General features: G+C 39.3%; 1 protein-coding gene across 2 annotated transcripts in view; it reads right to left on the bottom strand.

The window, feature by feature from the left end:
* The window catches only part of LMO7 (LIM domain 7), a 249,361-nt gene that overhangs the window by 52,390 nt on the left and 175,743 nt on the right, over positions 1-21,228 (bottom strand). Inside the window, exons 5-9 of one of the 2 annotated variants that reach the window (XM_011972002.1) lie at positions 11,826-11,856; positions 10,510-10,623; positions 6,066-6,264; positions 2,386-2,638; positions 1,167-1,448 (exon numbers count right to left, since the gene is read on the bottom strand). In XM_011972002.1, the coding sequence (XP_011827392.1) occupies positions 1,167-1,448; positions 2,386-2,638; positions 6,066-6,264; positions 10,510-10,623; positions 11,826-11,856 (879 nt within the window). The remainder of the gene's footprint in view (positions 1-1,166; positions 1,449-2,385; positions 2,639-6,065; positions 6,265-10,509; positions 10,624-11,825; positions 11,857-21,228) is intronic. The other variant, XM_011972003.1, reaches the window with a different exon arrangement.

Genomic DNA, 21,228 nt, shown 5'->3' on the forward strand with positions numbered 1-21,228 from the left:
CTGGTCTCAAACTCCCGACCTCAAGTGATCCACCTGCCCCGGTCTCCCAAAGTGCTGGGATTCCAGACATAAGCCACTGTGTTTGGCCCCTGGTACCCCTCCTTCCATTTGCCACCGTGGTCTAAGTGCCCCCTGAAGAAGAAGGAATAATCTTTGAAAGTTTCACAAGTTGGGCATCATGCACTTTATGCAATACGTATATGTAATCAGCCGGAAAAAGGGAAAATGAATTGCTCTGAAGTTTTATAAAAGAGCTCAAGGAATCCTTCCTTGGCATTTTCCCTAGACTTGCCCTTCCCAGTCTCTACCTGCAACTTATTTCCTTGTTCCACATCTCCACACACAGCAAAACTGTAAAATTAGGTAAACTTTCTAACAAGCCTTTTTGAACTGGCTTTTCAAAAGAACTGCCACATGTAAATATATCCTGTCTCACACATTATTGTGCTAAAGAAGAATGTTGAATCCTACAGACTTCCAAGCTGATGTAGTTGCACAGAAAGCAGCATGTTATACATTATGCTTTTGTACTAAGTCCACTAAATGAGTCAGGTTTCCTGATTCAATGCAATCAGGTCCCAGGTTAATAGAGCAGCAGAAGCGGGCAGAGGGGTGTCTGAGGCCAGACCCCCAGCAGGCAGGCTCATGCAGACAGGGGCACCTGGGCTCATCCGAAGCACTACTGCTTCTCCTGGCTGCATGGGAGTCCGGTGATTTTACAGCCCGTTTGGTAGCTAATTCCAGCAAGAGTGAAGGTCTTTGGCAGCTGCCGTCTAGCCTACGCTCTGCTTTTTGTGCTCTACTAAAAACGGTGGCGCTTCTGGCAGAACCTGAGTCCTCATCCTCAGAATCTGAATTCCTTCTACTGTGAGTGACATGGAGAAAAGAAGGGAGGAGGGAATGAGACAAAGAATTGGAGAAAAACAGAACTACTAAAAATAATGCCGTGCGACGACTATGTATGGAACAGGGCTTTTTAAGATCTAGATCCTCAGGTTTAAATTTAAACAGAAATTCATTTCCATTATATAGGTTCTGTAGACACTAGAGAACTAATTAGACTTTCTCTCTCTCTCTTATTATTATTATAAAAAAACATGCACACAGAACCCCAGCTGGGGTACTGAATGTACAACGGTGTAATAGAAACATGCACAATGACAAACCTGAATCCCTGAAATTCTTTATACCATGGCTTATAAGTTTCCCTTTTTATTCTTTTCCAGTTCACATCTTCCGGGGTCCAACATTTGGGAAGAAACTGATCAAAAGCATTCCCTGGGTTTGGCATGACTGGAGTGAGCTTGCGCACATAAAGATCATCCTTTACAATGTTGGGTATGCTTCTTGTCTTTGCTTTTTCCTCTTCCAAATAACAAGAGGACTTCGAAGTTCCTTGTACAGTTGGCCAGTTCTCCACATTGGTGCCCCAAATCCTCCTCTGATTACTGTTCAAAACATCCAACTGGTTAAGACACTGTATGAGCATTTGTGACACAGCACACAAATGGCATGCTTTCTGGTTCACAAAGTTTACACCACTGTGAACAAAGCAAATTAGTTCCCATTCTCATCACCACCACAACTCCTAGGACAAATTTACTATAACAGCATCTCATTTTAATTCAAGGATAGCTAGATACACATGGGCCAAAGATACTTCATTAGAAGCTGTGTTAAAAGAAAGAGGCACATAACAAACAATTTGGGGTGTTACTTTCTGAATTAAAATCAGCAGCATGATAGACAGCCGGATCCAGGACAAGTATTTCTGACCTCGTCAGTCCATACAGCCCCATGGCGAACATATCAGCAGGAGAAAGTATTTGCGGACAAGAATTAGGAGAGGTGATTTTCGAGATGAAATTCTGGGGCCTCTTTTTCACTTGGAATCTACGGTTGGCTAAGTCATCCAAAACTATGTCAGGAAACCTTCGTTCATCCTCAGAGTCCGAACCACTTTCAAAACCGTACGCCTCCCCGTGAGAGGAAGCTGGATTTGCAAAACCACACTCTGTTCTGCTAATTTGCTGAGAAATTAAAGGATTCTTTTCATGTCCACTAAGATCAATCAAAAAAGGAAAAACATTACATGGCAGGGCTCATCATGAACAATATAAATTATCTGGTAAGCTGAAAAATACCAATAAACTGAAGTCATGCATCTAAAAAAAGACCTAGCAAATCACATGCTGACATTCTAAAACAGAAGAAATGGCTTCAAGATATGTATAACTAAAAATAGAGGGATGAAAAATATTCTCACAAGTCAAGCTTAATATATGATCTATGAAACACATTTAAGAGCCATTCTTTTTACCACATTTAACATCTCACCACATTCGAAACGCATACGAAACTCAATAATCACACCCATTTCAGTACCTCGAAAATGTTCCATCTGCTTCTGTATAAACCGGGCTTGCCCAGCTTCTTCTGTTATCCTCATGTTTGTCCGGCTTTTTCTTCCTCAGAGGTGCTGGTACATAGGATGGCTGTCTACTTTTGTTGGGTAAAAAACGATTGAAGGGTAACGCAGTCTTTGGCTCAACAGCCGAAATCCTTCGATACGACATATCATCTTTATTATAATCTTGCATCTTGAATGTAAATTCCAAATCTGTGTCACTTTCAAAACCTATAAAGGAGGCACAAGAATTTGCTTTACTCTCCAGATTATTCGCCTAACTGAAACCCACACAGTGCGCCTGCTTTGTCTTTCCCTTAGAAACCCAGTGCTGCCACTGCTAACTGCAGGGAATATTTTTAGAAATTTGTCACGAAGTTGTGATAAGATCCATTAGGAGGAACTTGCTTTGCATACTGGAGGCACATGCAGTACATTCTTTTGCTGTTGTAGGCTCTAAGCAGAAAACGTCCTGTTTTACTAGTGAGCCCCTTTTCTTCTCGATCTCTGTCTCCATGATTTTCCATAAGATTTGTTGATGTAATACATAGAAATAAAATCTAGCAATGGAGTCACAGATACTTAAAACAACATGCAAAAGTAATTCTAGGGGAACTCAGTAATCTAAAATAAGGCATGCAGCTATCTACAATATATATGTGAGGGCAGAGATCAGGGAGGATGTAGAAAGAGAAGCAAAACAACAACAAGAAGCTTGTAAAGGGTCTGGATAGATCCGATGAACCAGAATCAGATATTAAATATGAGGTTGGACTGGATGACTTCTAAAGTTCCAAAGGAATCTCAAGTCTTATGCCCAAATGAGAGCACAGAACTCAGTTTCTTCTGAGTGGCCATGGAAATTATACTGGGAACCTTGTATTATGATTCATAATCATTTAAACACAAATTCAAAAGAACACCCTTTGATACACCTCAAGGTCAGACAGATACAAATAATAATCTGCTTTCTTAAAAGAAGAAGAAGAAGAAATCTACTCTTTTAAAGACAAAGGAAGAAAAGGGGAGAGAACAACACTACAGATCCAAGCCAAGTTGTCTCTCTTTCCCACCCTTCTTCTCTTCCTGCCTCTTGTGCATTTGTAAAGGTTTGGAAGTGTTACTTGCTTCTCACCAGGGTTCTCTCCGGGCCTGGCTGTGCACAGCGCCTGACAGCTACAAGCTCTCAGCAGGTAGAGCACCTGCAGGGTTAACCTGAGTTAAAGGCAGTCTCTTCCCCTCCCTCCTGCCTGGCAGGAAGCTACAGTAAATAACACTGAGAACAGTCTACAGGAAGTCGCTTAACATACAGCTGTGAGACAGGGACACGGTAAAAGGAGAGTAGAGTCTTGGTAAAAGAGAGAAAGTAAACGCAGCTATGACCATGAGGGGTAGTAGTCAATAAACTGGTGCTTTCTTTTTACCACCTTCTAAAAAATCAGACATTTATCTCTCATTTCCAATAAGTATATCAATTACTCTTGCCAAAATCTATACATGAGGAATTTTAAAGTCATAAAGAGACCATTTTACTTTTTAAGATAAAGTCTTTTTTTAGCCCAGTACAGTACCTGCAGATAATTTTTCTCCCCAAAATATCATTCTTGATATGAGTTTTCATGTAAAACTAGAGAATGTGACATTGCAATTCTGTTATCCTAAAAATATTACCCTGTATTATAGCGCTCATCAATTTAGGACTACAATCTAGAGGGTAGCAGTAGAATTTTAACACGCTGATCACAAAAGAGTTTCATCATCCAGGTGCCTCCATCCCAGGCTTTTTTTCCCTGCTTAGTTGTAATTTCCAAGACTTCACTTCCACACTCTTCAAAAAAGGTCTGCAGCCCCATTTCCAAGATCAGAAAGGAATGTGACAGTAGCCCTCTGCTTTTGGTTACATGGACAGGTGTCTATTCCAACTAGGATCTGAGAAGACGCCTTAGATTCCACACCACTGGGCGGGCCACTGCATCTGAACTGACTGAAGCCCGCATATTCCCACATGCCCTCTATCTTTTCCCCTTTTATTCCTTGGCTAGATATAAATTCCATCATTACATGGAGTAGGTTCTTCAGTCAGGGCAAAGAAATACAGCGGGTTCAGAATTTCAGCCTCTGCTTTTACAGCTTTAACCACTCAGATGAATCACATACTCAGATTCATTTCCTTAAACGTATTGGAATCGTCATCTAGGCTATGAATCTGTCACACCTTGACAGCAAACAGCCAATACATGTGGCAGTAATTACAAAGGTTAATGCTTAAATAGCCTTTCACATTTTTTATTTTTAAAAACTACTACTCTAAAAGATAAAGCATTCAGGTTTTTTGTTACCATGCTTAATAAATTGTTGATTGATTTTTTGGAAAACAAATTCACAGTATGTCGTATTTATATAAGTTTCACCTCAGAAGCAAAACAAATAATAAATTCTAGTTAATGATGTGCATACTGAAGTATTTAGGACAAGTGTAATATATTCTGAAATGCCTCAAAAAATAAGATGATTAAATTATAATAGAGAAAGAAAGAGGGAGGGAGGGGGAAAGAGAAAGAGAAAGACAGAAAGAGGAGAGAGAGATGGGTATAAGCCAAATCATGCATAGTAAAACATCATGGTGGAATTAGGTGACAAACACATGTGTGTTTACTGTACAATTATTTTAAGTTTGCTGATTTTTGACATTTTTGTCATAGATATGCTAGGAAAAATACCTAGAAATAGAAAAGTAATATTCCAAATACACAAGCAATGTAAAATCCCTAACAATCAAGCAGAAATTCACAGCCAGAACTCAATGTTTTCACGTTGATGTCAGTAGAAGCATATAAATATTTCAAAAAAACTTTACTTGTGATTTCAATCTAGTCAAATCTGAATAGCTGGAGATGTGCAGTCAGAAATTGCTGATGCTATACCCAGTAGCCACAGGAATAAGATGTGCATTGAAATAACTGAACTGACCATAAGCTTGGGATTTTGAAAGAAGGTTCCTTCCCACAACAAGATGTCTCTAACATGTTCCTTTCACACTTGCTCTGTCCTAGGTTAGCTCTGACCCTGAAAGGACCAAAAGAGGATTTCTACCAGCATGTTATGTGGTGGTATATTATTCAGTCTACAAAGTTTAACATAATATTCTATCATGATAGATAGCAGTCATTTCTTCTCATCTATAGAAATAATTGTAAAAATATCTCTCTTGTTTTTGCTTAAGAGAATTTTTTTAATCTTTTGAAAAAAGCCAAGGATGAAAGTTACTCAGAAACTAGAAGAGAATTTTTTTTTTTTTTTTTTGCAGAATCTTATATTCCTTTCTATGTTTAGATATATCAGTTTATAGAACTCGTGAACACAAATTAAGCCTGAATCTGGAGACAGAAGAGCCAGGATAGATTATCACTGATAAAACAGGTCACAATTAACTGTCACCTCCCAGTCCTTTCCAGAAATGAAACTTTTCAAAAATGAAACTATCACCATCATGAAGGAGAAAAAAATAACAAAACCCCCAGTTATACTTGAGTCTCTATGAAAATCCACTTCTAAGTGAAATTTCTGCCTAGTTTTCGCTCCATTTTTCTATTCTCTCTTGTTTCCAGTTCTCCCTTGATATGCAAACAAATAAACTGACAGCCAAAACACAACACACCTTCACGCCCCCCTCTCAACGTGATATCAGAGGAGCAGCTTGTCAATGACCTCGAGCCCAAAGAGTCCAAGCTTTCAAAGGAATCTTCTCTCTTATGGTGCCTTGGAGGAGCCAGAAATTCTCCACGTTCAGGACACCAGATGTCACCGTAGCCACTGTCCCTGCCACTTCTTTTCAGGAAGCTGGAGTCTTCAAGTGCCTAAAGAAACATTTTTTAAAGAATAGTAAGTTAAATAAACTTCCAAAAAATATCATCAATCGGTTATTACTTGCTTGTTTGCCTAATTTAAATTGGGTTTCATTTGACATGTAAGGCAATGAGGTTTCTGTCGGACATAGAAAAAAGCTGATGAAAAACAGAAAATAAATTTATAATTGTTTCCCCACAACTGACACAATAAGGAGTTATTCAATATTCAAAGTAACAATAAGGAGATATTCAATATTATTTACTAAACTAGTACATATGTTCTATTCAAAAATAAGGAAAATTACTAGTTTAATGAAAGTTCACAGAGTAACATCGAAACGCTAAACTCAGTTATTACAGTTCTCCAGCGATAAATGTGAAAAGAGTCAAAGAGAAAAACTAACCTTAACTTAGTCATCCAAAAGGAGATAAATCATCAAGATTATATTCACTCTATCTCCAGGAAATATCTGTGATGGCTTATATGACATAAAACCTTAACAACTGAATTTATTTAACCCTCCCCCCAGAAAAATAAAAAGGAGCAAGTGGGCATAAATTTCACAGAATTCATGTACTCTCACTAATTACACAACCTGGTTCTAAGGTCCTGGCAGCTGGCTTATCCTCCTTGTTGAATTAAGAGAAGCACACTTGTTTGCTGACATATATAACTTATTTTCTATGGACCTAAATAAAATATTAATTTTTTTTTTGTTTTTTTTTTTTTGAGATGGAGTCTCGCTCTGTCGCCCAGGCTGGAGTGCAGTGGCCGGATCTCAGCTCACTGCAAGCTCCGCTTCCTGGGTTTTGGCCATTCTCCCGCCTCAGCCTCCCGAGTAGCTGTGACTACAGGCACCTGCCACCTCGCCCGGCTAGTTTTCTGTACTTTTTAGTAGAGACGGGGTTTCACCGTGTTAGCCAGGATGGTCTCGATCTCCTGACCTCGTGATCTGCCCGTCTTGGCCTCCCAAAGTGCTGAGATTACAGGCTTGAGCCACCATGCCCGGCCAAAATATTAATTTTTTATTGGCTCATATAAAGGATACACAGAAACATCACAAATGATGTTAACTGTAGGTTTGTGAATTATATAGAACTTACTCAAGATAAGCACTTGTAACTAACATTCTTCGGTGAATGTTAGTGACAAAATATAACCTGGCTTTTTAAACATTAGGACGTGAGTAAAATTTACAAAGCCCATGGTGTAGTCCTGACTTATAGTAATCAATGAATATCTAGTAACTACAATGTTTTATACGGTGAAGATAATTTTGTCATAGTAAAAATCAGAAATGTTACTTTCAGATGAGCTTACTAATACAGAGACAATTTAAAGAACCTAGTAATTACTAACAATCAAACATATTATGTGAACCTTGATTAAGTCATGATTCAAAATAAAAAGTGCTATGAAAAGTAGCTGGAGACAAGTATGAAAGTTTTAATGTCAACTGAACATTAGATAATGGGGAATATCTAAGTTTTCTTAAATATAATAAACATTGTAGCTATATAGAAGAATATTCATATTCTTAGGAGATGCATACTGAGTATTTGGGGAGAAATTCACCTGCAGTTTATATTAAAATGGTTAAGTAAAAACATAGATGGATGGATAAACACATATGTAGATAAAGCCAGTATGGAAAATTGTAATAATTGAACCAGATGGTGCACATCTGGGAATTTGTTGTACTCTTCTTTCAATTTTTAATTATAAATATTTTCAACATATGAAAAAGCTGAAGAGTTTGCAGTGAATAATTAGCAGCTGTCTCAGGCATACTTTTGATCTAATACCATCAATTCATGATTCAATTGTCTGACAACTGTTTGGAGCACTAAAAAGGTCTAGTAGATTTCAGGGGGATTTCATGTGCTTTAGATGCCGACACCCTGGCATTAGAGCTGACATCCTGTCATGAAAATGCTAGTGCCTACCTTACATCCTGCTACTTCCAAGCAGATGGGGAAGCCAGGCCTAGTGCTGGTGCCGCCAAAATGCTTCTCAAAATACAGAAAGACTTTTTTAAATGTAAGTGTTTAGATCTGTCAGGTTTCTTAGACACTTAGTTGTTAAGGCCTCAGAGTTCAACACTCAAGATAGATGTTTGACCTCATAAATGTTAAAGTTATTGATGACAGTCACTTCAGTTATAAAATAACCTTTGGCCCTGGTGCCTGGCTTTTAAGGAGGCACCCTGACAAGTCAACTAAAATGAGTCACCTCCAACTTCTAAGATGACTGACTGAGGTGCTACAACTGCCACCAATGATTTTTTAACTGGTATTTTATATAAGTTTGTAAGCATTATCCGGTTAAATGGGAAATGCCTGATGAACACATTGGTTTTGATTTTAACAGAACTGATACAAAACATATGATATAGTCACATGCCTCTAACAGCTACCCCTACTTTATTATAATGGAATGGAACTACAACCATAGTTTTATAAACCATAAGGTCTTCATCTACCTCCTCTGGTTTTGAAACTGGTAACAGGAAACAGTCTTTGATAAAGCATTGCTGGCATAGACACGGTACCAGGGTGATTCAACCTAAGTCAGACTGTCATTAAAAGGACCAAAGGCTGTAAAGAGAATCCTAGTACAGAAGCCAAAGTCCCACATGGGTTGTTTTGTTTTGTTTTGTTTTGTTTTTTTTGAGACACAGTTTTGCTCTTGTTGCCCACACTTGGCTCACTGAAACCTCTGCCTCCCAGGTTCAAGCGATTCTCCTGCCTCAGCCTCCCAAGTAGCTGGGATTACAGGCATGCGCCACCACGCCCAGTTATTTTTGTATTTTTAGTAGAGATGGGGTTTATCCATGTTGGTCAGGCTGGTCTCGAACTCCCAACTTCGGGTGATCCGCCCGCCTCAGCCTCCCAAAGTGCTGGGATTACAGGCTGAGCCACTGTGCCCAGTATCCCACATAGGTTTTAACCAAAAGTGTTATTAGCTGAAATAACTGTAAGGCAAGGATTTCCCCGTGCTCAAAGCCCCCTGAAATTCCTCCATTAGAGTCTCACTATTCTTCATTGCAGTGACCAATATGCTCACCTATCTTAGACAATTGTGCTTTATGAGGTTAGGTAATCTCTCATGAGTGTTTTCCCAACACTTAGTACAATCTGTATGCATGTTAATATCTCAGCTATTTCCTGAATTAACTTATTCAAGGAATTTGAATAGAGTGTTATTGACTCCTTACATTTTGGTGGTGAACAGGAATACCTGTATCTTCTAGGCTCTATAATCCCATCTCTTGCTATAATACATGTGGCTGGGCCCCTAAAGATCAGGGTAGGTGCAAGCCAAGGTTATCATGTTCATCCTGGCCTAAAATTTCTTTCAATCACAGCAACTAATATTTATTGCAACCTTACGATGTGCTACAGACTAATGCTAAATGCCTTACTGGTGTGGTATCATTTAACCATTAGAGAAACCCATGAAGCAATGAATACTAATTAGATGATGAAATACCATTGTGACTACACAAAAGGGCTCTTCAGAGTCCTACAAATTTCCCTGAATAAATACCCCTACCCAGAGAAATTCATTTTTCCCATGTGGATCTTATAAATGAAGATTTGGCAGAACTACGGTCAGTCCTGGCACTTGGCTCTCTGCAAATAGTCCTCAAGCATTCAAAAGGCTGTCACATTGATTCCAAAATATGAATGAGTAGAAATGTGTATAAAACAAAGGATTCTAACTTAAAAACCTTATATCAAGTTCCAGTTAACACCATGTCCTACTCTTTAGGAAACAGAGGCAACATGGTAGAATTGTGGGGATATGAAAGTGTGAGCATTAAAGACCATCATTTATGATAAGAACACACTACTACAAAGAAATTGAGTAAATTCCATGCGTGTTAACAGTCCAGGAAGCACCTCTCTACTACAGGTTGAGTTTACAATGAGTATAGAAATACTTAAGCTACATAAAGTGTGTAAGGAAGGAAACCAATGCATGTGTCATCAAATTACATAGAATTAAAAGGTAAGCAAGTCTCTCTACCTTGGAAATTGCTCTGGATTAGATCCAACTCACTCCTTGATGGCAGCATATAAAGCCAATAAATGAGTAACATTCCTCTTTACTCAGTCCAATCGAGAGTGGGACAAAGAGAGTCAGAGTTGCCATATTTGTTATAGAGGAGGAAAAGAAGAAGAGAGGAGGAAGGGAAAGTAGTGATACTGTATTACAGCAGTAATCTCACACAGATGTAGTTCACTTACCTTCGTCAGGGCTTGTCCTAAAAGATTCTCAAACGCTTTCAAATTAAGATGGGGACCATTATAGTATGGGTTGCTTTGTGCTTTTCTTCCCAGCCAGTACAATGTTATCAAAACCTTAAAAAAAAAAAAAAAAAAAAAAAATCCATGAATAACAAGATCAGTCGATTAGCAACCAACTGCAAGCTCAAATGTAGGTGAGTACTGTAGATAAATGATAGCACATATTACTCTGTGGGTGAAAAGTAGACTTCCTTTTAAGTTTATGGGAAAGGGAAAAGGCATTAAAAATCTTAATTTTTCTTGCTAAATTTTCCTGTCTCTGAGCAAGTTCTTAGACCAAAGTCCAGACTTCAAAAGGTAGTCATGCATATACTCTACTAGTATATATGAAGAAGGAAAAAAATAAGAGAAAACACAAATGAAACTTTTAAAGCAATCAATATTTTTTCATTGAACTTACAGAATGATCACCTAAACATCAATAATTCTCAGCTTCCTTAATAAGGATGTTAAACTTTTTAATAAAACTGCAACATTTTTAGATATTCTTGCAATTCCCATAAAATATTGTAAAACGTATGAGTCTACATTGATCAATTACCCAGAGCCCTTAAACATTCAGTACTTTTCCTTAAAGTCTAAATTGGTAGTTTCCTATTTACTCCCATAAAAATCTTAAAATATGTTTACTTGCCTTTAGCATATTACTAACACATAACAAACAGCTTCCTAAATGTAACCTATCCTCTTATACCACTCTAACCAAATGTTTTTAAATTTTATTTTATTTTAAGTTCTGGGATACATGTGCAGGATGTGCAGGTTTGTTACGTAGGTAAACGTGTGCCATTGTGGTTTGCTGCCCCTATCAACCCATCACCTGGCTATTAAGTCCCACATGCATTAGCTATTTATCCTGAGGCTCTCCTTCCCCGCATCACCCGACAGGCCCTAATGTGTGTTGTTCCCCTCTCTGTGTCCATGAGTTCTCATTGTTCAGCTCTGGAATACTATGCAGCCATTAAAGGAAACAAGATCATGTCCTTTGCAGGGACATGGTCAGAGCTGGAAGCCATTATCCTCAGCAAACTAATGGAGAATACCACATGTTCTCCCTTATAAGTGGGAGCTGAACAATCTAACCATATATTGTAATACATATATTTAAACATATCTACTGTTTGTAACTGATTGGTTTGTAACCAAAAATTTAATTAGAAAAGAGATGTAGAGTATACTTTTAGATTCACTGCCCTCTTACAGAACATGGAAGTGAAAACCACTTATAATGCTACATTAAGGTAAATGTATCTTACATTTTTCACTCTCCTATCAGTCTCTTCTTGCCTGTAAAGAAAGAAAATATCTATTAGGTAATATCCGTGAACCTTAAATTATTAATTATAGCTAGAAAAAAACTCATTTTTATTCTAAAGTTCTATGAATATTAATATCACATGGAAGTTCAGATCTCTTAGAGCTCATATTATCTCCATCAGAAGAATTTTTCCATATTCATTGATTCAACAAAAGTATAATGCATTGATTTTCTGTATTCATTGATATTCATTAATATAATTGTCAGTTTTCTATAAAAAGCAGTGCTATTTTTTCATTTTATTTGTTTTAGTCTAATTTTTAAATATGTTATATGCATTTTTTGTATTTCCTTCTTAAACAAGGTTTAAACCCAATGAGGGGGGATCAGTGTGTTCATGAAAGAAAAACTGGGAAATGGGGGGAAAAAACCTTAAAAACACAAAGAGTCCGGGTGTGGTGGTTCACACCTGTAATCCCAGCACTTTGGGAGGCCGAGGTGGGTGGATCATGAGGTCAGGAGATTGAGACCATCCTGGCTAACACGGTGAAACCCCGTCTCTACTAAAAATAAAAAAAATTAGCTGGGCGTGGTGGCAGACGCCTGTAGTCCCAGCTACTCGGGAGGCTGAGGCAGGAGAATGGTGTGAACCCAGGAGGCAGAGCTTGCAGTGAGCCGAGATTGGGCCACTGCACTCCAGCCTGGGCGACAGAGCAAGACTCCATATCAAAACAACAACAACAACAACAAACAAACAAACAAAAAACATACACACACAAAGAAAAATAAAAGCGACTTTGCACTGAGGTTTTTTGTTTTTGTTTTTTTTTGCCATCATCCAGAAGGTTTTTCATCCAAGTTCCCCAGAGCAAACTGCTCAGAGACTTTGACCCTGCAAATGTTGAAAAGTGGCAGTTTAAAAAACAGCCATGAACCTCTGCCTGAAGAAACTTCACTGTATTATAAGAATCATGGGTTTTTTGCTCACATATGAAAGGGCATGATACTTATGGGAGAAGTTAAAAAGAGGCAGATGTCACCACAGTGTTGAAGAAGCAACAAAATGCTTCTTCACAAAGGGATGGGTCATCCTAAAAAGAAAGCACTTCCCCTTATTAGAGACACTTAAGCAGGATCGGTGTGAATTCAGAGACTTGTAGAAGCCTGAGTGAGAAAGCTTCTAAGTGGCCTGTCCAGTCTAACAGTACAGTAGTATATTTCAAGATAAAATATACACACATCTATATATGCATGTAGAAGACATCAACATAAAACACATATATATTCATATATACAAAGAAAAAATAAACGGAGAATGTGAGTACACAGAGACAAATTTTTAACTTAACTTTCAAAGAATCAACAAGGCAACTAAGACCATTCCTTTTCAGAAAACAAACATGAACTGAAATGAACCTAAGAATAGCATGCACCTCTCACCCACCTCCCAAAACAACATCTCAACAATGAAATTCATGAACTCTCACACTACTGATGGAAATGTAAATTGGTACAACTACTTAAACTCTTAAGTCACTTGGTAATATGTATTCAAGCTAAATACGTTGATATTATACAACCTAATAATTCCATTCCTAGGTATACATCCAACATAAACGCTTACATATGTTAACAAAAAGTTAAATACAAGAATGTTTATCACAGTACTATTCATCACAACAAAAACTAGAAGCAGGGTTGATGTCTTTAACATAATAGGTAAATTATGGCATATCCACATAATGAAATATCATATGGCACTGAAAATAACCTTCAACTACATTCAACCACAAGTTCAACCTCTCAAATAATGGAAAGAAAAAGAAGCCAAATGCAAAAGAGTTCAGGTTGTATTATTCTATTCATATAAAGTACAAAGACAGGCTGAACAAAAAAATGCTGTTAGAAGTCAGGGCAGTGGTAACCCTTGTGGGAAGAGAATGACAGAAGAGATTAGAAGGGGATGGGGCACTAGGATGCCAACTGTTTATGCTTCGATCTGGAAGCTGGCTACCTAGGTGTGCTCAGTTTCCAAAAAGTATTTACATTGTACATTTATAATATGTATACTTTTCTGTATATTATCCTTCAAAAAAGTAAACAAGTAGAATAAATTCCACAGCCCATGTGCTCAAACCATAGCTTATCTCTTGAGTAAAAAGAAAATTATCTTATAAAAATCCACAGCAATGGCTGGGTGCAGTGGCTCATGCCTGTAATCCCAGCACTTTGGGAGGCTGAGGCAGGCACATCCCCTGAGGTCAGGAGTTCGAGACCAGCCTGGCCAACACGGGGAAACCCTGCCTCTACTAAAAGGACAAAAATTAGCCAGGCATGGTGGTCGGTGCCTGTAATCCCAGCTACTCAGGAGGCTGAGGCAGGAAAACAGCTTGAACTCAGCAGGCAGAGGTTGCAGTGAGCTGAGATTGCGCCACTGCATTCCAGCCTGGGCGACAAGAGCAAGACTCCATCTCAAACAAACAAGCAAACAAACAACCCAGCACTTTAACTTAGAAGTAGTAAGTGGGGAAAGTCACTAGAAACTGACAACAAAAAATAGCAGAGTTGCAAATATATAGCCCCTTTTTTAGACTAATAACCAATATACACATGTCAAACATTAAATTAGCCAAAGCACAAAAGAACCATCAATGCCCAAGACAAAGAATGCACTGGGCTGAACATCCTCCCACTTTGATCATAAGCACACTCAAGGCAGAAGGAAAAACAGAGCTCTCTTGAACCCCAGACCTCATTTCCACAGTCCTCATAAAGGTTTCTAATCCAACACACTCATTTGCTTTTCACTTTTTATCATGATAAAACAATCATTGGAAATACAAGTGATGTCCTATTCTGTGATAAACACAATAAGCAGTGACCTTTCCATTATTACCTTTTACTCACTTTACATTCCCTTCTAAATATAAGCATTTATAACATGCTCTTGGACATGATACATGGACCAGCCAAATTAGTGTCCTATCTCTGAAATGCAATGCCAGGAATTCAAGTAGTCAATGATTTGCTGGAGTAAACAGAGTTTACTCTGTCACATACAAATGTAACCCACTGCATGGAAGTCGGTAACCAAGCAGCTCCTTTGCCTGTCATGTGGCCACAGGGCATAACCCAAAGTCCTTTAAAATAGAACTACTGCAACGGTGAAGGGGAAGTTCACAGTAACGCGGGTAACACACACACTCCATGAACCAGCCAACTTACTGCACAACACCTCAGAATGAAATATAAGACAGCCTTAGCTCCAAAGTTGGATAATTCTTCTATAACAAATATGTCCAAAGTTGACATGGTCTGATACCATCTTCAAGTGCATGGGCTTTAGAGTCAGATCTGGGTCTCACCATGTTCATTCAGCAATTTACTTGACTCTCAAAGCTTTGGTTTCCTTCTGGACAAAGCAGGGATAATGTGCTCTGTTTCAGTAGATTAGAAGGATATTTCCTTCTAATGGTGAAGTGTTCATCAAGAAACAAGCCAGGCACAGTGGCTCATTTCTGTAATCCCAACACTTTGAAACACCTAGATGGGAGGATCACTTGAGTCCAGGAGCTTAAAATTAACAGCCTGGAAAACATAGCAAGACCCTGTCTCTTAAACAATGTAAAAATTAGCTAGGCACAGTAGCACATGCCTATAGTTCCAGCTACTTGGGAGGCTGAGGACAGAAGGATCTCTTGAACCCAGGAATTCAAGGCTGCAGTGACCTATGACCGCACTACTGCACTCCAGCCTGGGCGACAAAGTGAGACCCTGTCTCAAAAACAGGAAGAGAAGAGAGAGGGGGCAGAGGGGGAGGGGAGAGACAGAAGAACCCATACCTGCATTGAAACCCAAATCTACAATAAAAATGGGTACAGATGAAATATTAATAGTTTCAAAAAATACCTATCTTAGGTGTGTTGATAGCCCTTACTCTACACTATGATCAAAGAACAACAATTATTACAAGGCTGGAAGCTATGTGACGGCAAGGCCCATCACTAGGCCCCAATATTTAGAATTGCAACTAGCCCACCTGACATACCCAATCTCTCATCCGTGCTTTATTTTTGTATTTATAACCGTCTACTCTATGCATTTTGTTCTCTCCTCTACCTGAATCCAAAAACTTTTGTGATTTTGTTCACTGCCATATTCCAACTGCCTTAAGACAGGGTCTACCGCTTGGCAAGCACATAAAAATATTTGATTAAAAATGCCTTGCACAGTACATGGCACACAGATGCTCTCAAACTCTGGTTAAATAGTTTATTTAACCTATAGAAATGTAAATTAGCAAGAAAAAGCCTGAAATGATAAAAGCTCAGGGGACAATAAATACTCATACGATGTCAGAGAACAATTAAATTGCATTAACCTACTTAAAATATGTCCAATTTTGACTCAAATTGTATTGATACTCATAATTATGCTTCTAACTAAGCTGTTATCCTTAAATTGCAATAAAATGGAATTCGTTAGAATCAAATTAATAATCCCTCCAAAAAACAGATACAGAAACAAAGATCAAAGTGCTTTGTACAAACTTCAAAGGACTGAATACAAAGCTTCCATGCTGGTCTATGTGATGAAAAAGCTTCCTAACAGAGCTCTGAAAGACAGAGCCCAAAGAACCCATACCTGCACTGAAACCCAAATCTGCATTAAAAATGGGTAGATATGCGGGAGGCGGAGCTTGCAGTGAGCTGAGATCACGCCACTGCACTTGAGCCTGGGCAATTCCATCTCGAGAAAAAAAAAAATAAATAAGGGTAGATATGAAATATTAATAGTTGCAAAAAAAATACCTATCTTGGGTATGTTCACAGCCCTTACTCTATACTTGGATCATACATTAACTTTTACATGTTTAATATTTAAGAAATAGCAAATATAGCATAGATATAATATTCCACTCTATTAATGGAATAGCTCTGATGATTCCTTTGCTTCCTGGCAAAGGGCCAGAAACTATAAACCCACCATGGACATCTGAGCTTTCTGCCAGAGAGTAGGAACAAGGGAGCCCCAAGCTCTCAGGTGAACTCATCCAGCTGTAATCATCTTATCCTAACTGCTACTATATTGCCTTAGAACCAGGAAGCTCTAGGTCTGATTCTCTTTTCTTTATCCAAAGGTTTTAAAATACTAGTAGTTTTAAATCAATCAAGAACTATCATTTCTAACCAAAGGACCGAGGGGAAAAAAGTTCACACAGATGCTGTGGCTCTTCAGGGATCCCAGACCGGGTCCTTCCCTGAGGAAGAAGCTTGGTCGAGTGCAGGACTTTAGGGTTCAGACCTCCAGTGCGTAAATTCTGGCTGCACTTCCAATAGCTGTGAGAACTTGACTGCATCACTTCACTGTCTCCAAAGCCTCGCCTGTAAAATTGGAACAACAGTACCAGCCTCACTGGGCTTTAGTGAGAGATTTAAAGAATGCTTAATCAAAGCAGAACAAGTGAGTGAGACAATTCAAGGCTATTCCTTAAAATTATCCGCCTCAACCAAACTACTAGGGAACAGGGCAGTGGCTGGAGGACAGTCAACTCCGCCCCTTCCACCCCCCACACACAGTTTTCCTCCTCAGAAGAGAAATTTCTGTGAAGAATAATTCAAGGCACTCTTTTATGTTATACTTTCCTTGCACGTTTGCCATGGAAGGCTTTAAACAAGGAAAAGAAATAATATCTAGAAGGTTAAACCAAGAGCAAGGCACACTGGCATGGTATTACCATTGTCCAAACTTCCATGTTGGCCCCAAGCCAGCCCTCCCCACACATCCTTGGTTTACCAGGGCCTGCCTTGGCCAAATACCCTTAAATTTTCCAAAATCTGAGGAAAAAGGTGCCTACACAGCCAAAATCTATCTTCATTTATGATCGAGTTTGGGAATAAGGTGCTAATGGATGAGATTATAGTTTTACCACAGTGCACCAGCCAGTTATGTTCTAGGGCTAGGGCTGCACCAAAAATATTTCCAAATACCTTCTGTTTATCCAAAGAGCTAACTCTGGGCCCATGCACATGCACCCAGCATCGCCTTCCCCAGAGTATGTTTGGAGCATACTCTAAGGAGTCTGCGTGTGGGCCCCGACAGCAGGGAGCTGGAGCCACGCTGGCCACATGGTTGTATCCCAGAGTCCATCAAAGGCCTAGCTAAGAACAGCCAAGCATTTAAATGTTCACATATGAGCTACCAAAGCCACTCACAGAACCAGCTCAGCAGATCGGGGCCAAGACAGACGGAAGAAATTTTTCCCCACATGGGAGTAAAGCTTCACAGAATTTGCCACAGAATCCCACTGCTCCGTGTTCCTCTCGCATGTCTTCTCAGTACCCCTCTTCCTCAAGGTACCAGCATTCTCATTTGCAACATTGGAAGGCCTGATCTCCCCGGGCTCTGCCTGAATAACATAACCTCCTAGGTGTTGAATTCTTTATGCTCCAAAATCATCTCTTCTCCCCAGATCCCAGCCCCTATCCTGTCCAAGCCAACCTTGTTTAAGATCAAATACAGTTTTCTGACTGAATCATTATACAGGGAAACATGTATGATTAAAAGCTCAAGCTGGAATTGTTGACAGAGTGGGAATGCTTTTGTCTAAAGAATCCCCGGGGAAGATTTATCCATATCCTAATAGAAAAGGTAAGAAGTTTGAACTCACCTGCCCCCACACCCAGCTTCCAGCCCATGCCTCCATGGTTAACAGGGAATCTGAAATTCTTAGGGCTCAAGCAGAGGTAACTGCCCAGTTCAAACTCCACCCTGCTACCAGAATAAGTATCCGCCTTGCTTTGTTGCCCAGAACAACTGCAACTCATGAGTGATTCTGTCCCCAGGCCTCTACTTCCTGAGTCCACTTCCCAGAGCAAGGCGTGGATTCTTCCTACGGACCCAACCCTTCAAAAGCCAGTTCCAGCCCTGCCCTGCCCTGGGTGGCACCAGCTGACCTGGGAGTTGCCTCTTGGGAAACTGGACTGATATTAGAAGAGCTGGGCTCACAAGATACTTGGTCCCTCTCCAAGCCACTAAGTAATCTCTGCTCTCCAGTTGTTGCTTATGCAGTTTGGCCACCTGTTCACAACTTTTAAAAAAAATCAAGAAATGAGGCCCTGAATCATGATTGCATAAGCAGTCACAGGAAGAAAAAGTATATGGACCGCATCTGGTTTAAATATGTAAGATATGTCTGGGGCAAGAGCGGATGCATGTGTGGCAGTGGGAGACAGTAGGGAAAATTCAAAGCAGAAGTTTTTCTGAGGACAGAGCAGTGGGTTGTTTTTTGGTTTTTTGTTTTTTGTTTTTTGGGTTTTTTTGGCAGAGTTTTGCTCTTTTTGCCCAGGCGGGTGCAATGGTGTGATCTCAGCTCACTGCAACCTCCATCTCCCAGGTTAAAGTGATTCTCCTGCCTCAGCCCCCCAAGCAGCTGGGATTACAGGAGCCTGCCACCACGCTCAGCTAATTTTTTATATTTTTAGTAGAGATGGGGTTTCACCATGTTGGCCAGGCTGGTCTCAAACTCCTGACCACATTTTTATATATGCAACAAGCCAGTCTATCTGCAAATGGGAGAAAAGTGTAGGTGTCATAAGAAACCCTGAATGTACTAAGTGAAATTTTAAGAGACATAATGAGAAAATAATTTCTAATACCACTGTCTCTAAGGGAAGGGGTCATTGCTCTTCAAAACCTAGGAATCAAAAAAGGAATTTAGGAATACATCAGGTACTGGGCTTCTTGTTCCACTAAATGAGGTTCTATTGTTCTATTAATGGAAGCTCATCCATCACATTATTTAAAATAGAGAAAAGTACAATCACTATTCTCTCATCACTGTGTCAAACAAAAGAGATACGTGAATAAAACAAGTTGAAGATGAATTCTTAGAATATTTCACTTCTTTCCTTCTCTCAAAAAAAGCAAGCTGCATTAAAACGAAAAGTAAGAAACAGAACCTTCCTCCTTCCCTCCCACCTTCCTTCCTAAAAATGAAGCTGCATTCCATTTGACAACCTCTCAGTGACGTTAGAGGCGTGTGACTCATTGGTTTTAATCTGCCATTGCTACAAACACGCTATAATCATTGTGGAAACTATTAAAGTGACACTTGAGAAAATAACATCATCCCCGGAGACAATTAGTGAGCCCAAATACATGAACCTGACAATTTCTGTACTTACTTATTTGAGAAAAACTTAGAAATTCAACACTTTGCCCTAGCAACATAATGCTTATTCCAATCTTGACAAGTGAATAAGTACCCTCTTGTTAAAAATAATTTGTTATTAAATTTCACAGCTCTCCCACACATTACTAAGAATAGCACCGTTTCACTTGAAGAGAAACAAACCACACACACATGCATTCAAAGACACCGGCACACAGTCCCACTTAAGTAACACAACAGAGGAGTGCCGCTGCAGGAGCCGAAAGGTAGGTTTCATCCCTAACCCTCTCAACCAGAGACTTACCATGCTTCCTTTCTACTTTTTGTAAAATGCCTGTTACTACATAAAGCTGACTTCACAACTGAGACTCAAATGTATCTCCTCGTTAGATGGTAAACCAGAAACAGAGTGCATATTAAGGTGACTACTGACTACAGAATTTAGTATCCACTATGTATGATCTGTTTATTAAATGGAGTTATGACATTCGGTTATATAAAATGTGTTGAGGGAGAGACTAGATGTCAACCAAATAAACTTACACATGATTTTTCTCCTGTGATTAATAAAGGCAAGTATTATATTACATAATTAAGTATAAAGTAGGACTTAAACAGATCACAACCAGAAAACACTTCATTGATACTATGTCCTTAAGATTTTTAAACTGATCTTCCAAACAGTTTAAAAAGTGACAATGCTAGGTAACTGCAGCAATGAAAATAATAGACTTTGGTTTTAGACATGTTAAGCGTGAAACACTTAATGTAAAAATGTTGAGTAGTTAACTTGGTAATTAGACATTCAAATAAGATACTCAGGGTAGAAATTTAGACTAGAGACATAATCAGTGGAGTTGTCAGCATAGAGATGAAACATAACCTCATAAGACTGAATGGAATCACCTAGAAAATAAGTAGAGAAAGGCCGGGCGCGGTGGCTCACGCCTGCAATCCCAGCACTTTGGGAGGCCGAGACGGGCAGATCACAAGGTCAGGAGATTCAGACTCTCCTGGCTAACACAGTGAAACCCCATCTCTACTAAAAATATCAAAAAAAAAGAAAAAAAAAAAATTAGCCAGGCGTGGTGGCGCAGCCTGTAGTCCCAGCTACTCGGGAGGCTGACGCAGGAGAATGGCGTGAACCTGGGAGGCAGAGCTTGCAGTGAGCCAAGATTGCGCCACTGCACTCCAGCCTGGGTGACAGAGCGGGACTCCGTCTCAAAAA

This window comes from Mandrillus leucophaeus, unplaced genomic scaffold, assembly GCF_000951045.1.
Source record: "Mandrillus leucophaeus isolate KB7577 unplaced genomic scaffold, Mleu.le_1.0 Scaffold126, whole genome shotgun sequence".
NCBI classification, from domain to species: domain Eukaryota; kingdom Metazoa; phylum Chordata; class Mammalia; order Primates; family Cercopithecidae; genus Mandrillus; species Mandrillus leucophaeus.